Genomic DNA, 25,760 nt, shown 5'->3' on the forward strand with positions numbered 1-25,760 from the left:
TTGTGTAACTTACATGTTAATCAATAATATATGTAATGTTTAATTTAATATATATATATATATATATATATATATATATATATATATATATATATATCGGTACGGTATCGGTATTTCGGTATTATTTTTTTAAATATCAAATATCATACCTAATACCAATATATTTTAAAAACTTAAACCAAATACCGCTATACTGAATACCATATACCAAAATTTTCGGTTTCGGAAAGGAAGTGAGGGCACTCATACGAATCGAATATCTGAAATTACTATAACTACTAGTACGGTAATTCAGTATTTCCCATATTATTCACAACCCTACTTGGACAAAATGATTTTCTAATGTATTTTACGCAAAACCAGCATTTTTTATAAGATAAACTTGTAAATGTTGAATTAACCGAACGTTTTTCAACGCAAAAGATGGCAGCTAAAGCCTCCTCAGTGAAAACACAACAAACATCTGTTCCTAAACGCTTCTGTTAGAGACTCAATTTTTAAACATTAATCTAGTAAGCAGTTTCAACGTTTGAGAGCCAACATGAGAGGAGACGGCATTATTGACCTGAGAAAGAAAAATAGTAACATTTCTTTATGATCCTGACAAAATGTCTTGAGACAGAATGTGTTGTATCTATTCCAATACACTAGTACAATCGAAGAAAAACGAAGTTCAGCTGTTTTCCTTTCTGTTGGAAGTAGCCATAAATAAAGCAACAGTTCTGTCTAGTTTTTGTATAAAAAGACGGGGGGAAAAGTGAGCTGCTGCGGTATGCCCCCTATCCTTGGGGTCTTCATGAATGGAGATGACAAAATCCAGCAAAATTTTAGTCATGATCTTTCAGTACAATAATATACCATCCAGCAGGCCGTGATAGCTGTATTGCCAATAAAATGAAGTTGCTGAACACCAGCCGGATCCAAATCTCTGTCGTTCAAAACTGATACAACTAAGAACTAATTGCGCTTCTTTTCTAAATTTGCTGCAAGACGACGTTGCCTTTGCTTCCAGGCAGGCATCTTACCAGGGAAAGCCCACCTCAATGACTTCTCCCAGGCATAGCAGACCAAAAATGTCAGGAATGCCCAAAGCAGCAGCTTATCTCTCAAACCTCTTGGCATAGGAACTAACTTCAACCAGTCATTTAAGTCCCTAAACAAATCAGAGGTGATAGCTGTGAAGAAGCCCACAGCAGCCAAAAGGGCGTATAAGAATGGCTTGTTTTCGGGTATGCTTTGGTTGAAGGGGTGGCCCATGTAGTTCACAGCAAAGGTTGCTACCTGTAGCATCAACCCCACCATGTATGAAACTGTATTGACAAGGTTTGGATGAAAATTGGAGTCTGGCTCAATGCACTCATCAGGCATGTACTTGCTAGCCTCGTTAACAGAAGAAATTAAGAAAAGCAGATGGATAGCAAATTGTCCCAGGAGGGAGAGCAAGACATAGGCGCAGAAAATATTGGGATGAGGTCGTTCGGCTGAGAGGGTTGGAAGGGGCCGAGCATGTGAGATAAATAGAAAGAAGGCTGCTGTGAAGACCCCACTGATTGTAGCCTGAACATCACCTAACTTGACACCATCTAAGTACATTACACTCAGGACATAGGCAGTAGCAAGGCAGTTAAGTCCAAGAATCTTAAACATCTGCAGAGTGGTTACTAGGGTACTACGACCTTGACGGATGATGTCAGTGGTAGGGCACACTGAAGCATGCTTTGCAGTGAATGGCGATGCCATCGAGGCATCCCCAAGTTTCACAATTGGTGCCTGACCATCACCTCCTCCCTCATTAAGCTCATCCATAAGTTTCTTGAGCTTCTGCTTCTGCATCTCTGCAGGTGTAAGATGGCGATTAGTGGCTTGGCTGCTGGTAGCTCTACTTTTTGAAGTGCCTTCTCCATTTTCTGTAGCAGGTTTAAGTTTCTTCGCCTTGGCAGGTTTTGTAGTATCATTCTTAGACGATCCATCAGATGATTTTTCTTTCTTAGGGGGAGGTATTGCATTAAGAAGAGCTACTCCCACATGTGCCTGAAAGAAGCAAATCCCACGAGTCTCAAAATATCGGAAAAAGTATTCACACAAAAAAAAGGAGGAAGAAGGATATTGCAATAAAGAAAAACCATAAAGCAGGCCAAACAGCAATGCTTAAAAAAAGTGCAATAAACTGCATCTCCTTCTTAGTATAACTTATGTTGGGACAGTGAAGATTGACGGAAGAAGCATAATACAGTACAGCAAAACCACAAAGCAGGCAAGAAGCAATGCCTAAAAAAAGTGCAGTAAACAGCATCTCCTTCCTAGTATAGCTTAAGTCGGACAGTGAAGATTTCTAGTTAAACCCCTTCAGATGAGATGCAAGGGACAGAAAGTGAGGGGAAAAGAGGGGCAGAGAGGAGAGCTCAGACCATAGACAGTACCTGCTCACACAAAATACCATCATTACAAAGGAATTAACAGCAAATGCACTTATAAACTACACATGATCAATCTTTTATTTATGTATCACGAAGTAGCTAGGCTATGGCAGATCACACCTTTTATAACATGGGCAGACGAACACTTCATTTTTCTAGATGTGCTCATGTCAAACAAGTGTTACATTAAGTATGGGTACTCCATGTGGATCTTTCAAGATACACAAAACTTGCTGAAAAACTTGGATGCACACCTAAAGGATAATTACCAACACCATACCAGCTTGTACCTAAGCATAAGATAAATGGGGCTCTTTTCCTGCCATGGATCAAGGTGCTAAAGTAGCCTCCAATATGTTTAAATTTTTCATTTTCTGAAGAGTCTAACAGAATTTCCACAGGTTACTGCACCCATTTGAAAACAACAACAACAACCCAGTATAATCCCACTAGTGGGGTCTGGGAAGGGTAGTTTGTACGCAGACCTTACCCCTACCCTGGGGTAGAGAGGTTATTTCCGATAGACCCTCGGCTCCCTCCCTCCAAGAACTCCCCACCTTGCTCTTGGGGTGACTCGAACTCACAACCTCTTGGTTGGAAGTGGAGGGTGCTCACCACTAGAGCAACCCACTCGTGTCAACCCATTTGAAAACAAAAACAAATTTATTAAAGTAAAAACGATGTAATACCTGCTTTAGAGCTCCAACATCATTAGTCCCATCACCACACATCAACGTCATCCTTCCCACTGACTTAAAGGTGGTTAATATAAGTTCTTTTTGCTCAGGGGCAACTCTTGCAAATACCTGGGTAAAGTGATACCTTTGTCAGGATGCGAGAGAGAGAAAGAGAGAGTGTGTGTGTTTTAGAGAGCGATCAATCACATATTTCCAACCTTCACATAAGGAACAACTTTGGGGACAGCAGATGTCTGCTGCAACATCTCAATGCACTCGCCTCCAATACAGAGATCGTAAGCTTCTGATAAAGCTTCAACTTCATTCTCACTACAAATTTATATGACAAGATTATGAAAAGCTGAAAAAGAATATGATTGAGCAATGTTTTGTTTATGGCACAGAAAACCTCAGTAACTCATCTTAATCTATGTAGAATTTAGTACTAAGCACAGACGGGTAAAAAAATACAATCAGGTCACCTATAAGGTAAACATGAATTAGTAATGTGGTCAAAATAGTAACTTACCTGCTATAAATGGTTAGACTACAAAGATTGTGTAAAAAATCTTTACAATTTCAGAGTAAAAAGTTAAATCCATTTACATGAAGAATATAACTCAATATATTTACTACTCTGGCAAATCCATTTTGTTATTTTTTTTCTTTTTTTTTAAGCTATTTCTTCAATAGAAGGAAACGCAAAATAATGTTTGAGATCAATAATGCAGATTTCCAATCTTGTTAGTACGGCAACAAAGAATATAAAGCAATTGTGGACGGCTCTAACCGGCAAAATCTTCAACAAATATAAATTACAGGTTAAACTGTATAAAAGCAGAGTGCAATACTGCATCAAACAGTCGTTTTCTACCTGTAGCTGACTATCTCTGTCTCATCAGGAGAAACCCAGTCATATCCTTGTTTGTTTTTTGTACGTCCCAGAATCAGTGCTGGTTTTGAGATAATGTGTACTTGTTGAGCCACGTGGCAAGCTGTCAAAGCTTGATCACCAGTAATCATGACCTATCAAACCAAGGTTATAGATGAGTACTTGAAGCATGAAAGTGATAAGACCACATATCTAAATAAACATCAAATTGTATAGTCTAATGTCTGTTATGTGTCTTTCGCAATACTTCGAACCTTATTCGAGAGCTTTGACTTTTTTATGAACAACTCTATTCAATATGAGCTACTTGAGACATCTGCATCATGGTTGATATTTTTTTAACGTGGGATGTTCTTGTGATACACGATCTTCATTTGCTGATAGTTTTTGTGTTTATATATCCCATTGATACACAATGAGACTCCCACTTTCCCTAATTATATGACACTCTTTCCTTTTTGGGACATTTCAAGATATTAAATTTTTTGCATTTTAAAACAACTTTAACAACTTTTAAGAATTCACCTTATTGAGTTATTCTAATTTATAATTTGATGTGATGATTTCTCTATCAAACTAATTTTTAAACCATTTAAAAATTTCTTCCACTATCACTAATATAATACTTAAATCAAATTAACATTAAACTATGTTCATTCAAACGACATTATATAAAATCGACCAAAGAGAGTAATATCTGAGTTTTGCCTCATTCTTTACTCAAGTACAAATCATAATTAAACCACAACATTGAACCTACTTATTTTAGTATGAATTGACAAATAACATAACAAACCCCTTATCTTGCTATGACTATAAAGCGCCACTTAAATACTCATGTTAACAAAAAGACGTCCTTAAACTTCTTGCTATGACTATAAAGAGCCTCTTAAATACTCATGTTAACAAAAAGACGTCCTTAAACTTTCTAAACTAAACAACTTTCATCCTAACCCAACATCTGTCAAAAAACCAAGCACCTGTTCCTGTTACATCAAAAGTGAATTCCTAGCAACTGGCACCAGAATATTGGGGATGGAGAACAGAGAGAAGATCTTCCAGAGAAAGCGCGAAGCTTACTGCATGTCTCCTTGGACTGTTTCACGGCACCAAACGCATTGTTCTCCCATAATACTACCATCCCAAGGAGAACCGCAGCTCTTCCTTCAATTGTGACATTCCCCACTATTTATTCCTCGTCATTAGATGCTCACTTATTGGAAAGTTTGGATTTCGAAGTGTGAAAATAGTATTTTGGTTATATTTACAATCCGCAACGATTTGATTGTTTACCCCTTTGTTTCATTAAAGGCTAGAATTGCTGCCATCTCAAAAACCATTTAAAGTTAGAATCAGGAATTTTTTAAGAAATGTAGTTCCTTCACTCTCTGAAGAAATAGGTACAAGGAGAACCTTCCAGATTTTGCAGGGAAGAAAGACGTATCAATTTCTGCATTTTCAAAAATGGCTATCAGCAAGAGAACAAGAGTCATGAAGCCACTTGAGGACATTCAGTTCTACCCAACTTCAACGAAGTCTATACTTGCTTATGGAAACATATTCCTGTTGTTTTTTCCTTCCCTTTTTTTTTTTTTTTGGGGGGGGGGGGGGGGGGGAGGGATGTATCTGTCTATAGCCAAAGTAGAAGAGAAGAAAATGAGATTAGTGCTGCATATACTCTGGGAAGTTTATGATGAAACATGGGGAGGTATAGGGTTTTCTAGGGGGCATTAGCTTTGGACAAAAGTTGTTATGTTTGATATTTTTAAGGATGTTTGTTTTTAATTATCAAAAAAAGCTTAAGGATGTTTCTTTTAAGATGAGTAGTCGAGGGATGTAGTTGAATTTATGAAACATAGGGGCTGATTTGGTGTTAAGAATTCAGCTAGAATAGGATAAGAAACAATTTAAGATGAATAAATAAAGACCAAAGGAGCCTCTACATTTAATCATTTAATCTAAAATACCTACATGGAAGACAGGGAGCTAATATTGTGTGTTCTCTCAACCTTGCTGTCCTGGAAGGAAATTAATTTCCAAAATATTCTAAAACCACTTCAATTGATGGCTCAGAAGGCTGTTATATGACATCTGGCACATTATCGCACTTAGATTGTCAAAGTTGCCACGAAAAGGTTTCATTAAAAGGAAGATGGCTATCATTCTCGGAAGTACAGGCTTGAACAAGCCAAATTAGGTGTTTCTATTCAAAGAGTCACGTCATGAGAATATTATGTCCCTCTAGCTCTTTGTAACTGATTCCCTGCCTAAGAAAACTTCTAAGAAGTGGCACCTTGAGAGACTTCAAAACATAATGTGCCAAAGACAAATTGCCTGACTAGGAAAACAAAGACCATGAATATAATTTCTGCAATTTTAGTTTCTGATAAGTTTCATGAAGCTTTACGCAATTGGTTAACGCCTACAAACAGTAAGTGGCTGAGAACACAAGAAACAAAGCAAGTAAATGAAAAAATAAACCAAACCACACCTACCAAGTCATGAGATGATTGTTTTAATTCAGTCAAGACAGTGGCCGAGTCTCCTCTGATGGGGCAATTGAACACCTACATATCATCACGAAGTAATACCAAACATGTTCAAGAGGCTAAGTACAATTTTCCTGGTGTGAACATCAGATCCATTATAACACAAGGAAAATTGAGCTTTACCGCAAAACCAGCAAAAGTAAGCCCACTTTCCACCATATCTCTCTCCAGGCTTCTGGCTTCACTAACCTTCACCAAATTGAAAATCGAGAAAACTTCAAAAAAATTGGAAAAGAAATAGAAAAAATAAGGATTGAAAACTGGATACCATGTAAAAAGCAAACAACCGACAGGAAAAAATCGTTTGCTCCGAAAAAGGAGAGAAAGAGAGAGAGAGAGAGAGAGAGAGAGAGAGAGAGAGAGAGAGAGAGAGAGAGAGAGAGAGAGAGAGAGAGAGAGACTGTGAAGAACATTCACAGCTCAACAAAATCGGAGCAACATCAGTAACTATGATTTGGTGCATCATCCAGTTAGATAATTGAAATATCCAATTCTCAGACATGTATCTACATTACTATTCAAATGTAATTTGTTGTTATCTTTTTTCCTTGGTAAGTACAATATTTTTTTAAGAAAGTATCATTGATGAATAAAATAGCACTAAGAAAGTGCTGTGATTACATCCAACAGTTGCAAAAGAATGTCTACCCAGTCCATCTAAGCAGATTTTCTATGAACTGTACAAGGATTCAGCATCTTCAACTAATTCTGATTTACAACTCAAATATCTTCTGTTCCTTTTTTTCCAAATACACAACCAGATTGCTGCAGGGACCCTTGGTAACTATAATTTATAAGCAGATTTTGCTAATCCTTGAAACTTTACGGAAGTATAATAAAACATTTTGACCCCACATTCAGATAATTAGATACATTTCAGGAACACAAGGCTTCAGTTTAGAAATAATACAGCTAAGCATATCCAGTACATTTTAAAGTGGCCCCTGAAAGAATATTTAATCACATAGAACCTGAGTCTTAACAGTATCTCAGACAAACAAAAAATGATAGCTATTTGGTGTGTGGAATACAGCAATAGAATATTTTTAAGAACTGGGGGAAAAATTTTGAACTTGGGCACGATAAATATATCTAAGAAAGTTTGTGTTCATTATATGTTAAATAGAACCGCTATCTTTGGGAACAAAAACAAGACATATAACACATTCGATAATTCTACAAACTTCAAAACTTATAAATACGAAGTGATGTCACACCTAACCTCATAATTGAACAATAGAAGATATTATCTAAAAGCATTAGATAATAGGATCACAGCAACGAGTCCCAACTTAATCAAATGTAAGTAAATTTTATTAAATAAAAATAAGCACATCTCCTTTCCAAAAATTGAATTTAACCCCCAAACATATCCAATTCGAGACCTCTAACACATCCAATTTCCAGAAACTTGTATCCCAAAATAAGGATGCTCGTATACAGAAAAATAAAAAAAAAATGATGCACTTTTAGATAATTCTTGTGATGTTTCCTGACATTTTTGGGTCAATAATGTATTGACAACTACCTACAAAGTTCAAAAAGATTTTTTATGATTTTGCTCTTTTGCGTATTGTATTATGCTAGACTAGATAGTGTAAAGTACATGAAACAGGGAAATTAACTATTCCTCTAGTTAATGATGCACTTTTAGATACTGTACAGGTACCGTATCCCAAGCATATCCCTGCCATATATTGAATATCATACTTGGGACCAAATCATAGTATAAAATCTAGTACCCGTGCTTCATACCCATGAATGAACTTTTTGCCATATATGTGATACTAAACAAATAAAACCATCCCCGCTCCCTCTGCCATATATATGTGTTACTAAACAAATAGAGTCATTCCTGCTCCCTCAACTCAGTTCCTAAACAAATAGAGCCATCCTCATTGAATGACAGTAGGAAACAAATATGGCTTGCACAGCACTAGGAGACATCTTAGAGAAAATATTTGCCCATGGAGGGGTTCTTACTGTCATGTCTGGCAGAGACTTGAAAGCCAGAGCCAATACACGTGATCCTTGACGGGTGTATTTCTTGTAGGTTGGCACGTAGGATGGTGGGACATCAATGAGTCTTTCCTGAATTGTCTCTGGTGCACCCTGGAAATATTTAGTAAGAAATGAAACTGATTTCATAGCAAGTAGGAAATTAAACAATTAAATGTACAATGGAAACCAAAAAATGTGCTTGAGTGAAGCAAAATAATTTGTATTTGAGGACAGAACTGTTCGCAAACACATATACTTTAGCTTAAAAATAATCAGGCCAACCAACAAACACAAAAAGAGTTGCTAAGAAACAAAAAGATATACAACAACAACAACAATAACAACAAAAACAACAAAAAACCCAGTATAATCCCACAAGTGGAATCTGGGGATGGTAGTGTGTACGCAGACCTTATCTCTACCTTGTGACGGTAGAGAGGTTGTTTCCGATAGACCCTCGGCTCAATGAAAGGTGAATAAAGGATATATATATATATCCTGTAAATGCACCGGCACATCAATCTGCATCCTCATGTGATGCAAAACACACTAAATCATAAGGACGTGTCAGAGAACTATGCGCACACGGTACTCTTCAACTGAACCAAAGAGCTTCCAACAACAATTCAACCATCACCAGAAAATACTTTTGACAGAAACATCGAACTTTCTTTATCAATTGACAAGAAGAACAAACTTACAAAAAGTTTTACCATATCATCGTCATCAAGAACAACAAGTCAAAGGGCATCCTTCTACGGTTCCTTCCCTATTAAACAGCTCATGTAGTACACGAAGAATTTAATGCCTCCACTTGGACCAACTGACCCAACTCACCCCAATCTCAGCCATTTGTTCTCTTGCTTCATCAAATCGGTTGTTCACCAATCAATCTTAGTTTACTAAAAGCAATAAATGCCAACCCTCCAATGAGCATTTTCAGTATAGTTCATTTTCTCCTAATGTCTGTTCTCCAACTATAGATGTAAAGTAACCCCAACAACTTAATCCATACATAACTAGGTGTAAAATTTCCTCAGTACAAGCAATAGCTGAGGAAATTGCCTGCCCCCCCCCCCCCATATGCTGAATTTCTGAGAAATGTTTGATCTCTAGTTCTAATTATGATGTTTTTTCATCTTCGACAGTTTGCCAGATCCTCCTATGCTAGTCCAAGGATAATGCAAATTCACCAAAGAATATGTCTCTATCATGATTTTGCTGACTAAGTTCCTCTTTCGTTTGATAAGCTCAAACCAGTGCAAGCTTTCATCGTTTTAATCCACTATTTGTCTTCTGTTGGGCAACTATCATTGTTCTTCTCTCAATCTTTTGGATCAATTTCCCCTTCCCTTCGTCAAATAATGCAGGCCTAAGTTTCAAAGGAAATTGCTTTACCAAAAAACAAAACAGTTACTAAGAAAATCCATCCCAAAACAACAATCTCTCGACAAGAGAACTCGAAGATTCATCTATCATGGTGGTAGGGGTTGGGTCTAAACTGCCAGAGAGTTAACCAAGCAGAGAGCAGGATACTTTCCGGTATCTGTTCATAGGTTTGAGAGTCTATAAATAGCATAATTAGCTTCTCATCAATGGGGCTTCAGTTAATACAGAACCTCCCAAAAGAAATAGACTTTCTTCAGATTGAGTAATACAATTCCAATAGTTTATCTTATCCGTTTCTCCTACTCATCAGATTTGGCCAGAGTCTTCCAGCCCCAAACAGCGCACATAATCATCTTTTTCATCCTCTTAATCCTTGAACAACATATGATGAACCATCATAAGGGCTAAGCAAAGATATCTATAACTATTTCAGGCATATATCTGCAATAAGTTGTATTCAAGAAGACCACATATTTACTACATCAACTCGGAGAGATGCCCCTCGTACATTCAGCTAAGTCTGCACACAAGCACGGGCAGACAGAGAGGAGGGACATTTGATAAAAACATGTCCTGAGAGTTTAAAAAGACAAGCTCACAGATAAGCAGCCAGTAGGCAGGATAACACATGGCTTCCTCAGCTCAGAAGGAATATACAAGATTGGGAGGCAGAAGAGCTTCAGGAATTACTTGCTACATTGGCAGGGGTGGTGGTCAATCCTCAAGAGAGGGACAAACTGATATTGGGGAAGTTCAAAAGAAGGCGTATATACTGTAAGGGAAGGCTACTACCAGCTATGCTCAAACAAAGACTTAATTGATAAATGGCCATGGAAACTCATCCGGAAGACTACATTACCTCCCAAGGTGAAGTGCTATTGTTGGACTGCCCTCTATGAAGCATGCTTAACCCATATCTATCTAGGAGATGCATTCCGACTGTGAATAGGTGTTACATGTGCCAGATGAAATTAGAGAGTGTCAGCCACCTTCTTGTTCATTGTGCAGTTGCAGCAGACATATGGAATATGTTCCTCTCCAGCTTTGGTCTTGCCTGGGTCATGCCTTACAGTGTGAAGGATGCCTATCAGAGCTGGTGCTCTAGGAGAGTTGGGAAGTCCATCAAGAATGTCTGGATTATGGTGCCTGCTTGTATTTTTTGGTCCATTTGGAATTAAAGAAATCAAAGATGTTTTGATGGTTTCTCAACTCCTAATCATGCTCTTAAAGCTAAGTGTTTGTTGAGCCTTTTCAGCTGGCTTAGTAAGGCCCCTGTTTTTAGCTATGAACAATTTTTGGACTGCATCTGCTCTCTAGTTCTAGTGTAATATGTTATATAGGAGCAGATGTTTATCTTTACTTCTTGTGATTTTTTGCTGCATCTTACGTTTTTTGAATGAAACTACTTTACTTCATCAAAAAAAGTAAAGTATCCACTCCTTATTTACCAATGAAGAAGCCAGCCAGTTATACACCAAAATGGTTTTAGAGGAATCATCTCTTTTCATGGACTGAAATAAGTAATGAGCAGTATAAAGTATAAACAAATGTGTAATGTTATCAAAAAAGAATACTAAGAAACAAGCATTTTACGAATTTGACTATACCAGAAGTACTTCTAAATCTTATCTGCTATACGCTTGACCTCATTCAACCATACAAAGCTAGCTAGATAAGGACCTAGGCATCAAACCTTGACAAAAGCAAAAAATTGCTCCTGAACACGAACAACTACAGCCATTCTTTTCAAGTGAGATGCAAAATGATGTCGCTGCACAATCTGAACAGCATCACCTCCACCCCTGCAGTGTCCAGTATTAAGAGGGGGAAAACAAATGTTAACAAGAACAAGATTGACAACTGTTTATTTTTTAAATAAATAAAAGATGGACAACTGTTTTTATTTTAAACGAAGTCCAAGGAGGAATGAAATCTAAAAAAAATCAAATTCGCTGCACATACGTAATAAGCAAGCTAGTGGGATTTCACTGGGTCGTTGTTGTTGGTGTTGTTATACGTAAATAAGCAAACTATAATTTTCTATTAAGCCATTTTTATCAAGATTCTTTCTCCACATTATTCAAACAGCGTTAGATGAATAAAGAGTGAAAAACATGACATTGAATCCAAGAAAGACACTTGGCTTTGTGCAAATAAGGATGGTGAGGCATGGTGGCAATCAAATTATTATGCTCATGACCATCAGTCAAAGAAATCAAAAAAAAAAAAAAAAAAAGGTGAAATGCATGAGCACAACAGCTTATGGTCCTAAGGAGTTATCAATCCAGCTAAACTGATTCTAACATTAACATAACAAATGAAGTCTTCAATATCACAAACAAAGGTGAAATGCATTGGAGCTAGTATCATTGTCAATGATTTGACGAATATAAACTTTTGAGTTGATTTGGTTCCAATACAGAAACGGAGACCATTTACTTTTTGGAAAGGTTACGGTTACCTCAGAATTGTGAAAACAAAAGAATAATGTGGAACTAATAGAGGTAGTGTATTAAAAACTACCAGGCAATGGAAGTTGGATTCTCCGACTATATATTTCGTCATGGAAAATTAAAACAATAAGAAAAATTCTTCAAACTCATTCACCTTCTTCTACCAAAATAAGTCAAATATTAACTTATAGACTTGCGTAATTGTTTATCCCTTTACATAAGAACTCTTAACTTGGAAAATCAAAATATAATACATGGGCAAAAATGGACAAGCAAAGAAAGGAATAACTGCGGCAACAAGGATCAACAGTAGACATTTGAGGCCAGAACTACTCTCTTTTAATAGCAGTAAGAAAATGACATCCGGGCAAAGCTTACTTTTTTGGCATGGCTTTTTCATCTGATTTATATCCCCAATCAATCCCTTTAAGGGCGGCCTTCTCAAGAGGATCACCCACCTACAAGGAAAAAGGACGTTGGTAACAGAGAAAGGCGTAAAAGTCTCAATGATAAAGCTTAAACCCACAGTTCCAGCAACAAATAAGGTCGTTTGCTTATATGGTGCTGCAACAATAAAAGCAACAAGTGGCCAACGCAACAGCAATGGTCATCAAAGTGAGGATGTTTCTAATGCTAATATTGAGGGCATATAAACACCAAATAAAACCCCAGCACCAAGCCTTGTGAAGGTAGAGAGGTTGTTTCCGATAGACCCTTGGCTCAACGAAAGCAAAATCAAAGCAGTTTTGAAAAAGATATATGGTAGTGGAGAAGCAAAAAGAAAGCAGTAACAACCCAGCACCAAGCAAATGAAAGATTTATTTCACTTTTTCCTTCCTTCTGACAAAATTACACTAAACTATGGGGGATGCAAATCATATACAGTAGTGAATATTGTATATCAAAAACAAAAGAAAAAACAGGATTCAATTATTTCTTCTTTTTAATAGGTAAACAAAACCTTATTATATCTGAACACCACAGTCAATGTCGTTACAAAATATTATTTCCCTGAGAAAAATTCTAAGTTTTATACCCACTTTTTAAGAAAATCAATAATTGAATAGAGAAAACCTCATCAAATGGCTAATATAAAATACATGAAAGAGGTCAAAACAAAAAGTGTTATCTCAGTGACTATTATATCAAAGCAAATGACATACAACATAAGCAAACATATGTGACACATGTAGGTTAGACACCAGTGGCCTACCCCTCTTCACCAACCAAAAGGAAGAAGTAGTGAAGAAACAAAATCGACGTCGTTCTTACTTTGGTAGACCAAATAATATAGTATAGGTTCAGGGACAAAACTATGAAGCAAAATTAGTTACCAGCTTATTGTCCACAAAAACCAAAGAATGGCAAGAAGCAAGAATTTCCTGCGTACGAGTTGGAACTTTAGTCATTTCTTTTTCTAAGTCCTCACTGTCAGTCAATCCACCAACCCCTGAGAACTCCTGAAAATTGGAAAATCAAAGAAATCAAATTCAAAGGGCTCAGCAACTAAGGTAGCACAGAAGAATATATGACTGCCATACCATGTCATCGGATGTTAAGGTTCCAGTCTTATCGAAACAACAAATATCAACCTGCACAGAGAGAAAAAATGAACGAGTAAAAACCAAAACACAGAAGAAAATTAGAGTCTTTAATCCAAACAAAGTATTGAAAAAAAAACATACACTGAACAATCAAAATGCTACTAGTGGATTTCAAAATGCTTAAAACACAAACTTGTGGCCAATGCCGGAATCTCATGTAAGACAAGGAAAGCATGATGAGAAAGAATCTGAGGGGTGGAGCAGCCTAGTACATTATAAATCTCTGGAAATCCTTGCCCAACCAATGAGGGACAAGACATTCTCTAACAACCTCTCACAAGTGTAACCTAGTTCTAGAGTTTATGCGTGGATTGTAGACCTTTTATATTTTATGTCTTTTTCTAGAAGATTGAAGAGTTCACCTGATGTATATATATATATATATATATATATAGAGAGAGAGAGAGAGAGAGGGAGAGCGACAACGGACTGAAGATTGTGCCTGAAGCAAGAGTGCAGCTCAATAGGCTGAGGATTGGGCCTGGAGTTGTGTGTGAGAGAGAGACACGACTCAACAAGCTAAGAAGAGGACCTGGAGCAAAATTAGTGGCTCGATGGGACGAATTGAGAAAGATGAGAGAAGCCCAGAGCGCTTGACCATGTAAGTTGATAGAGAGAAGCCAAAAGCAATATAGCATGTAGAGAGAAAACAGTTATGAAATATGGGCTTACCACATTTGGCTCTGATACCATGTGAGTGGAAATGAACCTTCGACCTAAGTTAACTGCAAGAGCTAGTTCATAGGTGAGAACTGCCCAAGACCATATAAGAAGACAATAGTCCATATTCCTTCAACTAATGTGGGACATTCTAACACTCCCCTCCACGCCTAGAGTTGGAAATCTGGAGCTTGGACAATATAGCATGCCCAACATTGGTTAAACCAAAAATAGCGCCAGATTCACCACTGTTCTTGGTATCCATGCTCCAGAGGTGTTAGAATGTCTCACATTAGCTGAGGGGATAGGTTGGCTCTTATTTTTTATGGTCTTAGGTAATCCTCACCTCATGAGCAAGATTTTGGAATTATGCCTAAGGTCTATTTTCTTTACACGCCGGAATGTTGTCATGATCGGTGTTTTTAGAAGAGAAAAGCGGAAAAAAAAGAAAAACAAAATCCATGGGGCTTGAAGGAAAAAGCAAGAAGTGAACAGCACGTTTCTTCTCAATGAGGCGGAAAATTAAAAGTACCAATTCGCATGCGCGCGCGCGCGCGCACACACACACATATATATACACATATTTAGTATTTTAATAATCAAGTTCAATTAGAATAATTATTTGAACATCCAATATGCAATAATGTCGATACTAATCCAACCACTCAAAGTTGAGATTCAAAGAATCAAACCATTTCTCATTGGAATCACTTTATGCGTCACTAGTTGAAGCGCATGGCTTTACCAATGAAGTGATGTCTTTTAATAACACAGGTCATGATATTATCCAACCCACTAGGGACCTTAGAACCCATCCTTAACTTTTATTTATTTCTTTAGCCTCTCTTCCTTCATAAGGTAGGGGTAAGGTCTGCGTACACATTACCTTCCCCAGACCCCACATGTGGGATTGCACTGGGTTTGTTGTTGCTGTATCTTTTTTATGACCAGGCAAAAAATCCACCCTTAATTTTTCTCTTGTAAAGGTTGGTCTTGCAGTACCCCCTAAGCAAGTCAAATGAGTATGTTAGTTTACAGATATGTATAGTGTAGTCTTGTCCCACATTGGAAGAGGAGTAATATCTCCTTGTAGTGTATAGCTATAAATAGGGACCTCTTGTATTGTATTTATCATCCAATATCAATAACATATTTTCTCCCGTGCTTTCTCACATGGTATCAGAGCATTAGTGAGAAACCCGTCGTTGTGCATCATTCCAGCTACTTCCGGGAAAACAGACCTCTTCGCCATGTAATTTTCCGGCGACTTAGAAGGTTGTCCGTAAGCAAATCACTTTCTGTTGGTGTTGTGCAAAAACCAACACCACCACAAGACTCTTCAGGCTCCGGCGACCAAACTCCAATCAACCCCACCAGAAAACACACGTCCACACGCCCTCACGCGCTTGGAAAAGAAAAAATTTTCTGGCGAGATCTGACCCATGCGCCGGCGCGTGAGCACTGTTCTGGCCAGATTTTGAAAAAGTTCCGAACAGTAGGATCGCCTGGTAATTCTGATCCTACCCTCACTGGTTTTGTTTCATTTCGACCACTTTGAATTTTTCCGTCAGCTACGGTAGATTCCGACGAGCTACGGTGTTTCCAGCGTCGGTGTTGTCAAAACTTCAGAAAATGGTATCTGGTTTATCTCACTTGCCAGCTCTAGAGTGTGAGTCATGTCAACTCGGTAAGCATACTCGCTCCCATTTCCCTCAGCATCTTGATAATCTAGCAGAGTCACCTTTTACTTTAGTCCATTCAGATGTTTGGGGTCCTAGTCGGGTCAGTTCCACCTTGGGATTCCGCTACTTTGTCAGTTTCATTGATGATTATTCCAGATGCACTTGGATATTTTTGATAAAAAATCGATCTGAGCTGTTTTCTATTTTCTAGACCTTCCACGCTGAAATTCAAAATCAATTTGGGGATTCTATTCGCACATTTCGTAGTGATAATGCCCGAGAGTATTTGTCTTCCCTATTTCAGCAGTTTATGAAATCTCATGGGATTATTCATCAAACATCTTGTCTGTATACATCTCAACAAAATGGGGTAGCTGAAAGAAAGAATAGACATCTTATTGAAACTGCTCGTACCCTACTCATACGATCTCATGCTCCGTTGCGTTTTTGGAGAGCTGCAGTTCTTACATCTTGCTATCTTATTAATTGTATGTCATCTTCAGCTATCCAGAACCAAGTTCCATTCTCTGTCATATTTCCCCAGTTACCTTTGTTCTCTCTTCCACCCCGTATCTTTGGAAGCACTTGTTTTGTCCATAACCTTACTCCAGGAACAGATAAGTTAGCTCCTCGTGCTCTTAAGTGCGTATTTCTGGGTTTCTCGAGAACACAAAAGGGGTATCGATGCTACTCTCCTGACCTCCAGCGGTACCTTATGTCCGTTGATGTTACCTTCTTTGAAACCCAATAATACTTCACAGGTTCAGGTCATCACTTAGATATTTCTTAGGTACTACCAGTTTCATCTTTTGGAGATTCAGTCACTCCAGCTCCACCACCTATAGCTCCAGTTCCACCACCTACAGCTCCAGTTGTAGCTCCACCACCTATAGCTCCAGTTCCTCCACATAATCCAGTTCAACCTTCTGCAGCTCCACCACTTTTGACTTATCATTGTCGTCCACCGCATCAGATTCTGCACCTACTGCGGACTTGTCTCCTCTTAGTCAACCAATTGCACTCCGCAAAGGTGTACGATAACTTAATCCTAATCCCCACTATGTCAGTTTAAGTTATCATCGTCTGTCGTCACCTCATTATGCTTTTATATCTTTTTTGTCCACTGTTTCTATCCCTAAGTCTACAGGTGAGGTATTATCTCATCCAGGATGGCGACATGCTATGATTGACGAGATGTCTGCTTTACATGCGAATGGCACTTGGGAGCTTGTTCCTCTTCCTGCAGGTAAGTCTATTGTTGGTTGTTGTTGGGTTTATGCAGTCAAAGTCGGCCCGGATGGTCAGGTTGATCGGCTTAAGGCTCGTCTTGTTATAAAAGGATATACTCAGATTTTTGGGCTTGATTATAGTGATACTTTCTCTCCCGTGGCTAAAGTAGCATCTGTTCGTCTCTTTTTGTCCATGGTTGTTGTACGTCATTGGCCTCTTTATCAGTTAGACATTAAGAATACTTTTCTCCACGGTAATCTTGAGGAAGAAGTTTATATGGAGCAACCAACTGGTTTTGTTGCTCATGGGGAGTTTAATGGTTGTGTGTGCAGATTGCGCAGGTCACTATATGGTTTGAAACAGTCCCCTCGAGCTTGGTTTGGTAAGTTCAGCACAATTATTCAGGAGTTCGGCATGACTCGTAGTGAGGCTGATCACTCTGTGTTTTATCGGCATTCTGCTCCTAATCTGTGTATTTATCTAGTGGTTTATGTTAATAATATTGTTATTATTGGCAATGATCAAGATGGTATTAATAATCTGAAGCAACATCTCTTTCAGTACTTCCAGACTAAGGATCTGGGCAGATTGAAGTATTTTTTAGGTATTGAGGCCGCTCAGTCTAGCTCAGGCATTGTTATTTCACAGCAGAAGTATGCCTTAGACATTCTTAAGGAGACTGGAATGATGGGTTGCAGACCTATTGACTCTCCTATGGATCCGAATGCTAAGTTTCTGCCTCGACAGGGGGAGCCTCTTAAAGACCCTACGAGATATAGGAGGTTGGTTGGCAAATTGAATTACCTCACAGTGACTAGACCTGACATTTCTTTTCCGGTGAGTGTTGTAAGTCAGTTTATGGATTCTCCCTGTGATAGTCACTGGGATGCAGTTGTTCGCATTTTTCGGTATATAAAGTCAGCTCCAGGCAAAAGATAACTATTCGAGGATCGAGGCCACGAGCAGATTGTCGGGTACACAGATGTTGATTGGGCAGGATCACCTTTTGATAGACGTTCTACGTCTGAATATTGTGTTCTAGTAGGAGGTAACTTGGTCTCGTAGAAGAGCAAGAAACAGAATGTAGTTGCTCGATCTAGCGCCGAAGCCGAATATCGGGTCATGGCTATGGCGACGTGTGAGTTAGTTTGGGTCAAGCAGTTGCTCAAGGAGTTAAAGTTCAGAGAAATCAGCAAGATGGAACTAGTGTGTGATGACCAAGCTGCTCTTCATATTGCGTCAAATCCGGCGTTCCATGAGAGGACTAAACACATTGAGATCGACTGTCACTTTGTCAGAGAAAAAATACTTTCAGGAGATATTGTTACAAAGTTTGTAAAGTCGAATGATCAACTAGCAGATATTTTCACTAAGTCTCTTACTGGTTCTCGTATTAGCTACATGTGTAACAAGGTCGGTACATATGATGTGTATGCACCGGCTTGAAGGGGAGTGTTAGTTTACAGATATGTATAGTGTAGTCTTGTCCCGCATTGGAAGAGGAGTAATATCTCCTTGTAGTGTATAGTTATAAATAGGGACCTCTTGTATTGTATTTATCATCCAATATCAATAACATATTTTCTCTCCTGCTTTCTCACAGAGTACAATCTAAAAGCAGGTGTTTCTCTGGATTTGCATTATGTTGATGAAACACAGAACCACCAACTCCTGCCCAAAACATGAAGAAAAAAATAGAGGAGAGAAAGCGTGCAACCCGATAAGACCCTCAAATTACTCCCTGCCCAAAAGGTTAAGAATTTCAAACAGAGAAAAACTATCAACTATGAATACCGTTAGACAGCAAAACTCACCTTCCCAGCAAATGGAATCCGAAAAGGTTCTGTACAGAATATCCCTCGTCGTGCTAGAGCAATTAAAGATGTATTAACAGCTATTGATAACTCCATTGGCAGCTCGGGAGGGATAACAGAAGTAATTATCAATGAACAACTCAGAAACAGTTTGTATTTACTTCTTGTTGGGTCCTCGAGCCCCTGTAAGAGAGCACATGCCAAAAAGAAGAAGGAAAATAAATTAGAATTCCACAACACAATTTCGTTCCACTCTAGAAGCATGGTCAGTTATTGCAGACCATTGAGTTACTTTCCACAGTGATTTCAAAGAGACAGATAAATGAGGAAACACAGAATCAAGACAGTACCTTTTTAAGAACATAGCCGGCTGCTATTAATGCAAATACGACTAAGAAAAGAATAAAAAGCCCACTTTCCCAGCTGTTAGCAGTAACCTACAAAAAAGTAATATAGATATCATGGTACTTTGAAAATCCAGTGACAGCACCATCTTGTAGAAAACACCAAAAAATATTGCTAATCCTGGGAAGCAGATTGTAGAACAGCATTTACCCTCTCCGTTGAAAATAAAATAGTCCGCATAAGTTTGCCTTGACTTGTTTCAAACCCAGTTCGTAGAACAACAGCCAAGCATCCACCATCAGGGGTCTTCATTGGATAGGTCTACTCATGATGACGACCAAAGGAAGACAAAAAAGGAAAAGGATATAATAAATAGATTAATTCTAGAAGCAACTAAACATTACGAAAAAAGAGTTATCGACCATTGACAACCTTATCGGCCGTATGCTGCAAAATTTTGGTTCCACCGAAAAGTACGTGGGCTTTATCTCGCCTAGCAGACAATGTCTCCCCTGTTCCTCTAGCCATGATTGAAACCTGTACGAATAAAGAGGGAACAATTACAACTAAAAGTTATACACCCAGCATATAAGAAAGGCTTAGAAGCATGAGTGCCGCATGTTGCTTGACGAACTAAGACACCAATCATTCTGCCATCCCCACCCCCTTAAATTCAATAACTGAAAGCTCATAATTTGAAAAGGGCCCTGTGCAGCAATAGCTGCTCCTAGCATCAATTCCTCCTCCTTTTTTGTGACCGAGAAATGCGTCTGAGGCCAACCCTTAGGACCAACCGCAGCCTCCGAACTCGGGGATAATTGGCCCCGGCTTCTACCCTTCTACAGTTAAATACCCAGGCTTAGGTCGCATTGCATAGGGCTCAAACATGTGACCCATGTCACAAGTCCCTCAAACTGTTGCCACTTGAACTAAGCACTAGGGGCGGTCCTAGCGTCGATTTCTAGCTGACACGAAAAGCATTGAACTCTGAGAGAAGGATCGCTACATCAATTAGACAATGGAAGCTGAAAATGTGCAAACGTGGAGGCAAAGCAAGTTCAGCCGAAATCTACAAGTCATTTTCCCAATAGACTGGGAAAACGGGTATAAAGGTGGCATTGTCCCTCACAATCAACTTATCCAAAGAATGATTATCACACCCAAATCTGATTGAAATGTCAATGTCCCTTAACAATGACACAAGAAATACAAAATTTTACTAAAGATGCCCTTTTGATCCTTTGAAAAGTAAATATGAGAAAATTGATGAATGTCGTCTGCAAGAGCAGTTTGTCACCAATAACAGTAACAGCATCTTGTCTAAGAAAAAGAAATAGATCCAGCGCAGCTTTATTTACTTGTAGATAAAAAAACAGCAAACAGAGAACAGAACAGGAAGATTACCTTCCACTGTGGAGTAGATTCGCCTGTCAAAATAGCTTCATTCACAATAGCAGTTCCAGCTAGCAAAAGCATGTCAGCAGGTACGGACTTGTCTTCTCCATTTTGACCAACAGAACGCCCGATAGACACAACATCTCCAGGTAACAATTCAGTGCCAGAGAGTTTCACCCACCTACCATGAACATCTCTTAACACTCAGACAAAGAACATGCATACCTATTGATTTAAGAATTGCAGTAAATGTGAAAAACAATATACTATAGGGAGCAATCCTTGTGTTGACATACTTTCCACAGCGATACACCATCAAGGTCTGGGTGTCAACTCTTACGCGTCTTAATTCAGACAGGGTCTTCAACCGGCTCTTAGCCATTGTTGACTCAAACATAAACAGCATAAAGAGAGTGAACAAACTGTAATACCAGTATTCATCTAAGCACCATAAACCCACACAAAAGACCTGGCATGTAATGAGCACTATTAGAACATATTGAAAGCAGAATACACCATAGGGCAGTGACTGCAGTAGGAAACCAATCAACTGATAAATGATTTCAATCAGAACAAACCTGGAATACAAAGAAAGGCTCCATGACCTGCTCTTTCATTAATTTCTGAAATGTTGGCTGAGGATATTCGAACCTACGAGGTCAGGAAAGCAAAGCACAATTAGTTCATCGAACTTGCATTAGAAATCAACAAGTTGGCAATGGTAACTAAATAAAGAACAATATTAATTTGATTACATTTACCTAATAAAAGAAGGGAAACAAGATAAGCGATCAATTAGAATTAAAATAATTTTTTAATTCTGTCCAAAAAGTTATTACAATTTGTAGTACAATCAGACCTCTCTATAACAGCATCGCTATATAACAACAATTCACTCTAAAAGCCAAGTTTCTTTTGGAACCAATTTGCATGCTATGTTATAATATATGTTCTTTATAACATCATTTCGCTATAACAACCAAAAAAATTTGGAACAAGCGAGGCTGTTATAGAGAGGTCTGACAGTATTGAAGAGTTTGTGAGTCTACTGCCTTAGTGTAGGACTCCAAATAAAATTTACAGCATCAGGCATTTCTTTTCTATAAATTATGAAAAAACTCTTATATTTACATTTCAACAAACAAATATAAGATTAGAATACAAAAGCAAGATTTCCATTCTAAGTAAAACTTATTGTTCAAACATCATAAAATATGACCAGCACCCATTATCGACCTATGCAGATGGCAGCACAGGTTAAAGCAAGACCTGGAGTAGGACCATCCACATAATGAATAGCAGTTAAAGAGACTTCAAATCAGAGAGGATAATGGTTTTTCTGTAAGCTTTAGAAGAACTGGGTTCTCTGTTTCTTTAATGTTTTATTTCACTGTATTTCCTCTTTCTTTCCCTGCCTTATATTTTTTTTCCTTCGCACGCGCGCCGGGGGAAGAGGGGGGGGGGGGCCAGAGGGGCATTGCAGGAGAACCACATAATGCTGTTGTAAATACTATAAATGATATATGTGAAGAATGCTCGAGAAAGGATAGCATACGGTCTGCCAGGGGAATGGCATAGAAAAGAGGGAAAACTCACACGTTCCGGCCCCACTTCTCAGTTGCAGCAACAATTTTAGCTTCAGTTCCATGGCCAGTATTCTTAAGGTAGTATCCAAATGTCTCTTTTGAAGGATACGAAAGTTTGCTGAAAGTTCCTTTCTCCTTTGAATAGATGTACCGTTGCTTCCTAAAATCAAAATAAATCTCCTCCAGATCCTCAGAGGACGAGGAACCAGCCAACTGCATACACAGAGGAACAGTTTGACACAATGAGGAGATAAAATAAAGAGTCTTTCTTTTTTCTTTTTCCTCTTTGACTGAGAACAGGAAAAACAGTTTGAAGCTTCAAAACTTTGAAGCAGTACAGAGCTTGAGAATACTAGATTTTTCAATGGATCACCACCCTACAAGAGCAGGCTGATTAGGATCTTGCAACAAAGAAAATATCTCCTTTCATAAGTCGGAAATGGAGTACGCCACCATCACAGCCGTAAAGAAAGCAAAAGGTAAAGGAGGCGATAAAAGCTAACATGTTATATAGGGTTCACTTCTTTATCAAAAGAAAAACACAATCTGATAGAGTTTGAGCCTGGCGGTTCAAACTCTTTCTACCTTTTTTTCATTACTTGGCAAGTCATAGTCCAATTAGTCAAGATAAAGCTACCAAAATAAGAAAAAAATACAAAGAATACATCTAACAAACCCTCTCCAAAAAACAAGGAAAAAAAGGATACGGCATATGCACCTTTCGAAAGTGAAGAGGCACGACTTCTTTACTTCCAGAGAACTTAGCTGGAGTGACTTTACAAGAATCTGCTTGATGTATGTCATCCACCTGTCCAGAAAAAAGGATAAAATTAGGTTCATATTTTCACCGAACTCTCTGCAACTCATCTCTGGGGAATCATGATATGCAATAACCAAATAGCACACTACTGTTCCACAAGCCTTGTAGCTCAGCCAGTATCACCCAAGAGTACAAATTCAAAATCCTTGTCGCTCTTAGTGTACCCAAAGAATTAACAAAGAGAACTGGTGAAGTCAAGAAGTCTAGCCCCCTTGAGTAGCAAAAACAACAACAACAACATCATACCCAGTATTATCCCACACCGTGGGGTCTGGGGAGGTTAGTGTGTACGCAGGCCTTACCCCTACCTTGTGAGGCCCCCTTGAGTAGCACAATTACAAATCACTAACACTACATATAATGTAAACCATAAAACTAGCTGTCAGGATTCCAATTGACGAAATAGGGCTCCTAAATTTGGTGTCGAAGCAACAAACAAATGCACTATCTATTAAAAAGAAAAATCTGTTCATAGAGAAGGGACTGCATAGGCCATCTCAAATCTCATTTCAGAATTCTTAACAAGTAGGACGGCATGAATAAGTATAACCATAAGTAACAAATTCATATTCTGAATTTCATAAATGGGGAGATATTTTACTTAAGACACAAGCTACCGATCCCCCTCCCACAAGGATAAAATTGACAAAAGTTGGTAATCAAGTGAAGAAAAATTTAAGCAAACACATGAGTGACTACGGACTCTTACTTTGACATAATTCTTACCATCAATGAGATATCTGACTGAAAACATAAGAACAAAAGGCACTATTGAATTGTGCATGTCCCTAATTCAGCTTCAGCTCTTTTTTTCAATACAAAGTGGCTGGAGGAGAAAGGCAGTTCCACTTTAAGTGATGCATAGAGATGGAACCGTCAGTTGGAAACCAAAGTAATGTGTGGACCCCACGTCTAGGCCACACACATAGATGTAATTACATATGCAGGCTTAAATTGTTCCATACTTCAGTCTCCTATGCAGGCTTAACTTGTAATGTCATTTTGTATTTAGGTCAAGTTTCATCCTTAATAGGTATACTTGTTAAACAATCAACTAGAATATTTTTAAATATTCTAGCTGAAGTTGATTCCCACCTATTTCAAGTTCAGCCCGCCAAAGTGTTGCACTAATTCGCTAAGCCCAATGTAGTAGAAAAAGGTCGTGGCAAATCTGGCGATAAAACAAAATAGTAAAAAGTGGAGATAGTCAAAATTGTTCCCAATTTCTCACTTCTAACTTCAACAACATGATCAAAATTAGACTTTTCCCCATAATTAGTTTTGTTTTTGCTTAAAGATACTTAATTTTACTTTAACTCAGTACCATAAACATTCCCACAGTCCCACAGAGGAGTGTGCCACGAATTGAAGTAGTAACAAGTAAATAAATACTAACAATACCTTGGAATAGTGAACAAAGCGCTTGAAATCAACGGACCAAACAGTGAAGAGGAAGACGAGAACATGAAAGGCAACAAGGGCACCAAGAACTATGAAGCCATCGGCAATGTCTAAACTAGGTACTATAGTTAGGAGCCAAACGCCGTAGAGAATAAAGAAGGGCCAAACATCGAAACGCCAAGACCAGTGTCTCTTCTTCAGCAAATCCACACTCTCCACCACTTTCCCGCCCACTTGGAATCGCGTCATCTCTCAGTTCTCCCTGGACTCTGCTCTCCTCGAATGCGCCGTCGCCGTCAGCCGTCTTAGCGTTTCGTAAGATCTTAACATACACTTGAAAATCTCCGATCTGTTAAAATCGGATTGGGCAGAAAGAGAGGGGTTTCATCGACCGAAGATACTTTATATACTTATATAAATTTAATAGAAAAGGAGAAAGGGAAAACGAGGAGTTGGAATCTTGGAAAGGAAGCGGAGAGATCTTATTAGATTTTGCCACGGCAGGGATGTCAAAAAGTAAGAGGCTGTTTGGCTAACTTTATAACTAGCTTATAAGCATTTTTCGGATTATCTAAAAGATATATAAATATTATTATCGACACAAATTTGTCAAATAAGATTAAAAAAATAATAATTTCTCTATCATTTTTGGGAATGAAAAGGTTGGTGTTATGCTCATATAAAAAATTAATAAGGAAAAATGTAAAGTCTAAATGACTAATATTTTTTACAGCAAATAATTTAATATAGAACATAGGGGGAGTTGTCATTTGTAAAATAACAGTTGCAATTCCCTGTAATAATAATAATAATAATAATAATAATAATAATAATAATAATAATAA

At 38.2% G+C, this 25,760-nt stretch overlaps 1 protein-coding gene across 2 annotated transcripts; it reads right to left on the bottom strand.

The window, feature by feature from the left end:
- Nucleotides 1–560: 560 nt before the first annotated feature.
- Nucleotides 561–25,441, bottom strand: LOC107786766 (putative manganese-transporting ATPase PDR2). Of its 2 annotated transcripts, XM_075238419.1 has the most exons (21): nt 24,916–25,441; nt 23,413–23,502; nt 22,705–22,907; nt 21,687–21,759; nt 21,405–21,577; nt 21,118–21,289; nt 20,146–20,250; nt 19,924–20,034; nt 19,719–19,805; nt 19,369–19,551; nt 13,920–13,970; nt 13,713–13,838; nt 12,757–12,836; nt 11,619–11,727; nt 8,519–8,647; nt 6,659–6,724; nt 6,482–6,553; nt 3,969–4,120; nt 3,313–3,424; nt 3,107–3,223; nt 561–2,031 (listed from the first exon to the last, which is right to left on the bottom strand). In XM_075238419.1, exons 1-21 carry the CDS (start codon nt 25,162–25,164, stop codon nt 958–960), a joined length of 3,534 nt encoding a protein of 1,177 aa, XP_075094520.1. In that variant the 5' UTR covers nt 25,165–25,441; the 3' UTR covers nt 561–957. The 2 variants fall into 2 exon arrangements, with proteins under 2 accessions (XP_075094520.1, XP_075094521.1); XM_075238420.1 differs by lacking the exon at nt 21,687–21,759 and having other exon boundaries at nt 21,405–21,594; nt 22,664–22,907; nt 24,916–25,284.
- Between the last annotated feature and the right edge of the window lie 319 nt (nt 25,442–25,760).

The sequence above is a fragment of the Nicotiana tabacum genome, chromosome 19 (genome assembly GCF_000715075.1).
Source record: "Nicotiana tabacum cultivar K326 chromosome 19, ASM71507v2, whole genome shotgun sequence".
Lineage (NCBI taxonomy): Eukaryota > Viridiplantae > Streptophyta > Magnoliopsida > Solanales > Solanaceae > Nicotiana > Nicotiana tabacum.

Coding starts and splice junctions, on each gene's coding strand:
- LOC107786766 (XM_075238419.1), bottom strand. CDS start 25,164: ATGACGCGATTCCAAGTGGGCGGGAAAGTGGTGGAGAGTGTGGATTTG. Junction 19,806..19,923: donor TTTTATTTTCAACGGAGAGG/GTAAATGCTGTT, acceptor ACTTTTTTGTAG/GTTACTGCTAACAGCTGGGA. Junction 2,032..3,106: donor ATGTTGGAGCTCTAAAGCAG/GTATTACATCGT, acceptor TGCTTCTTTCAG/GCACATGTGGGAGTAGCTCT.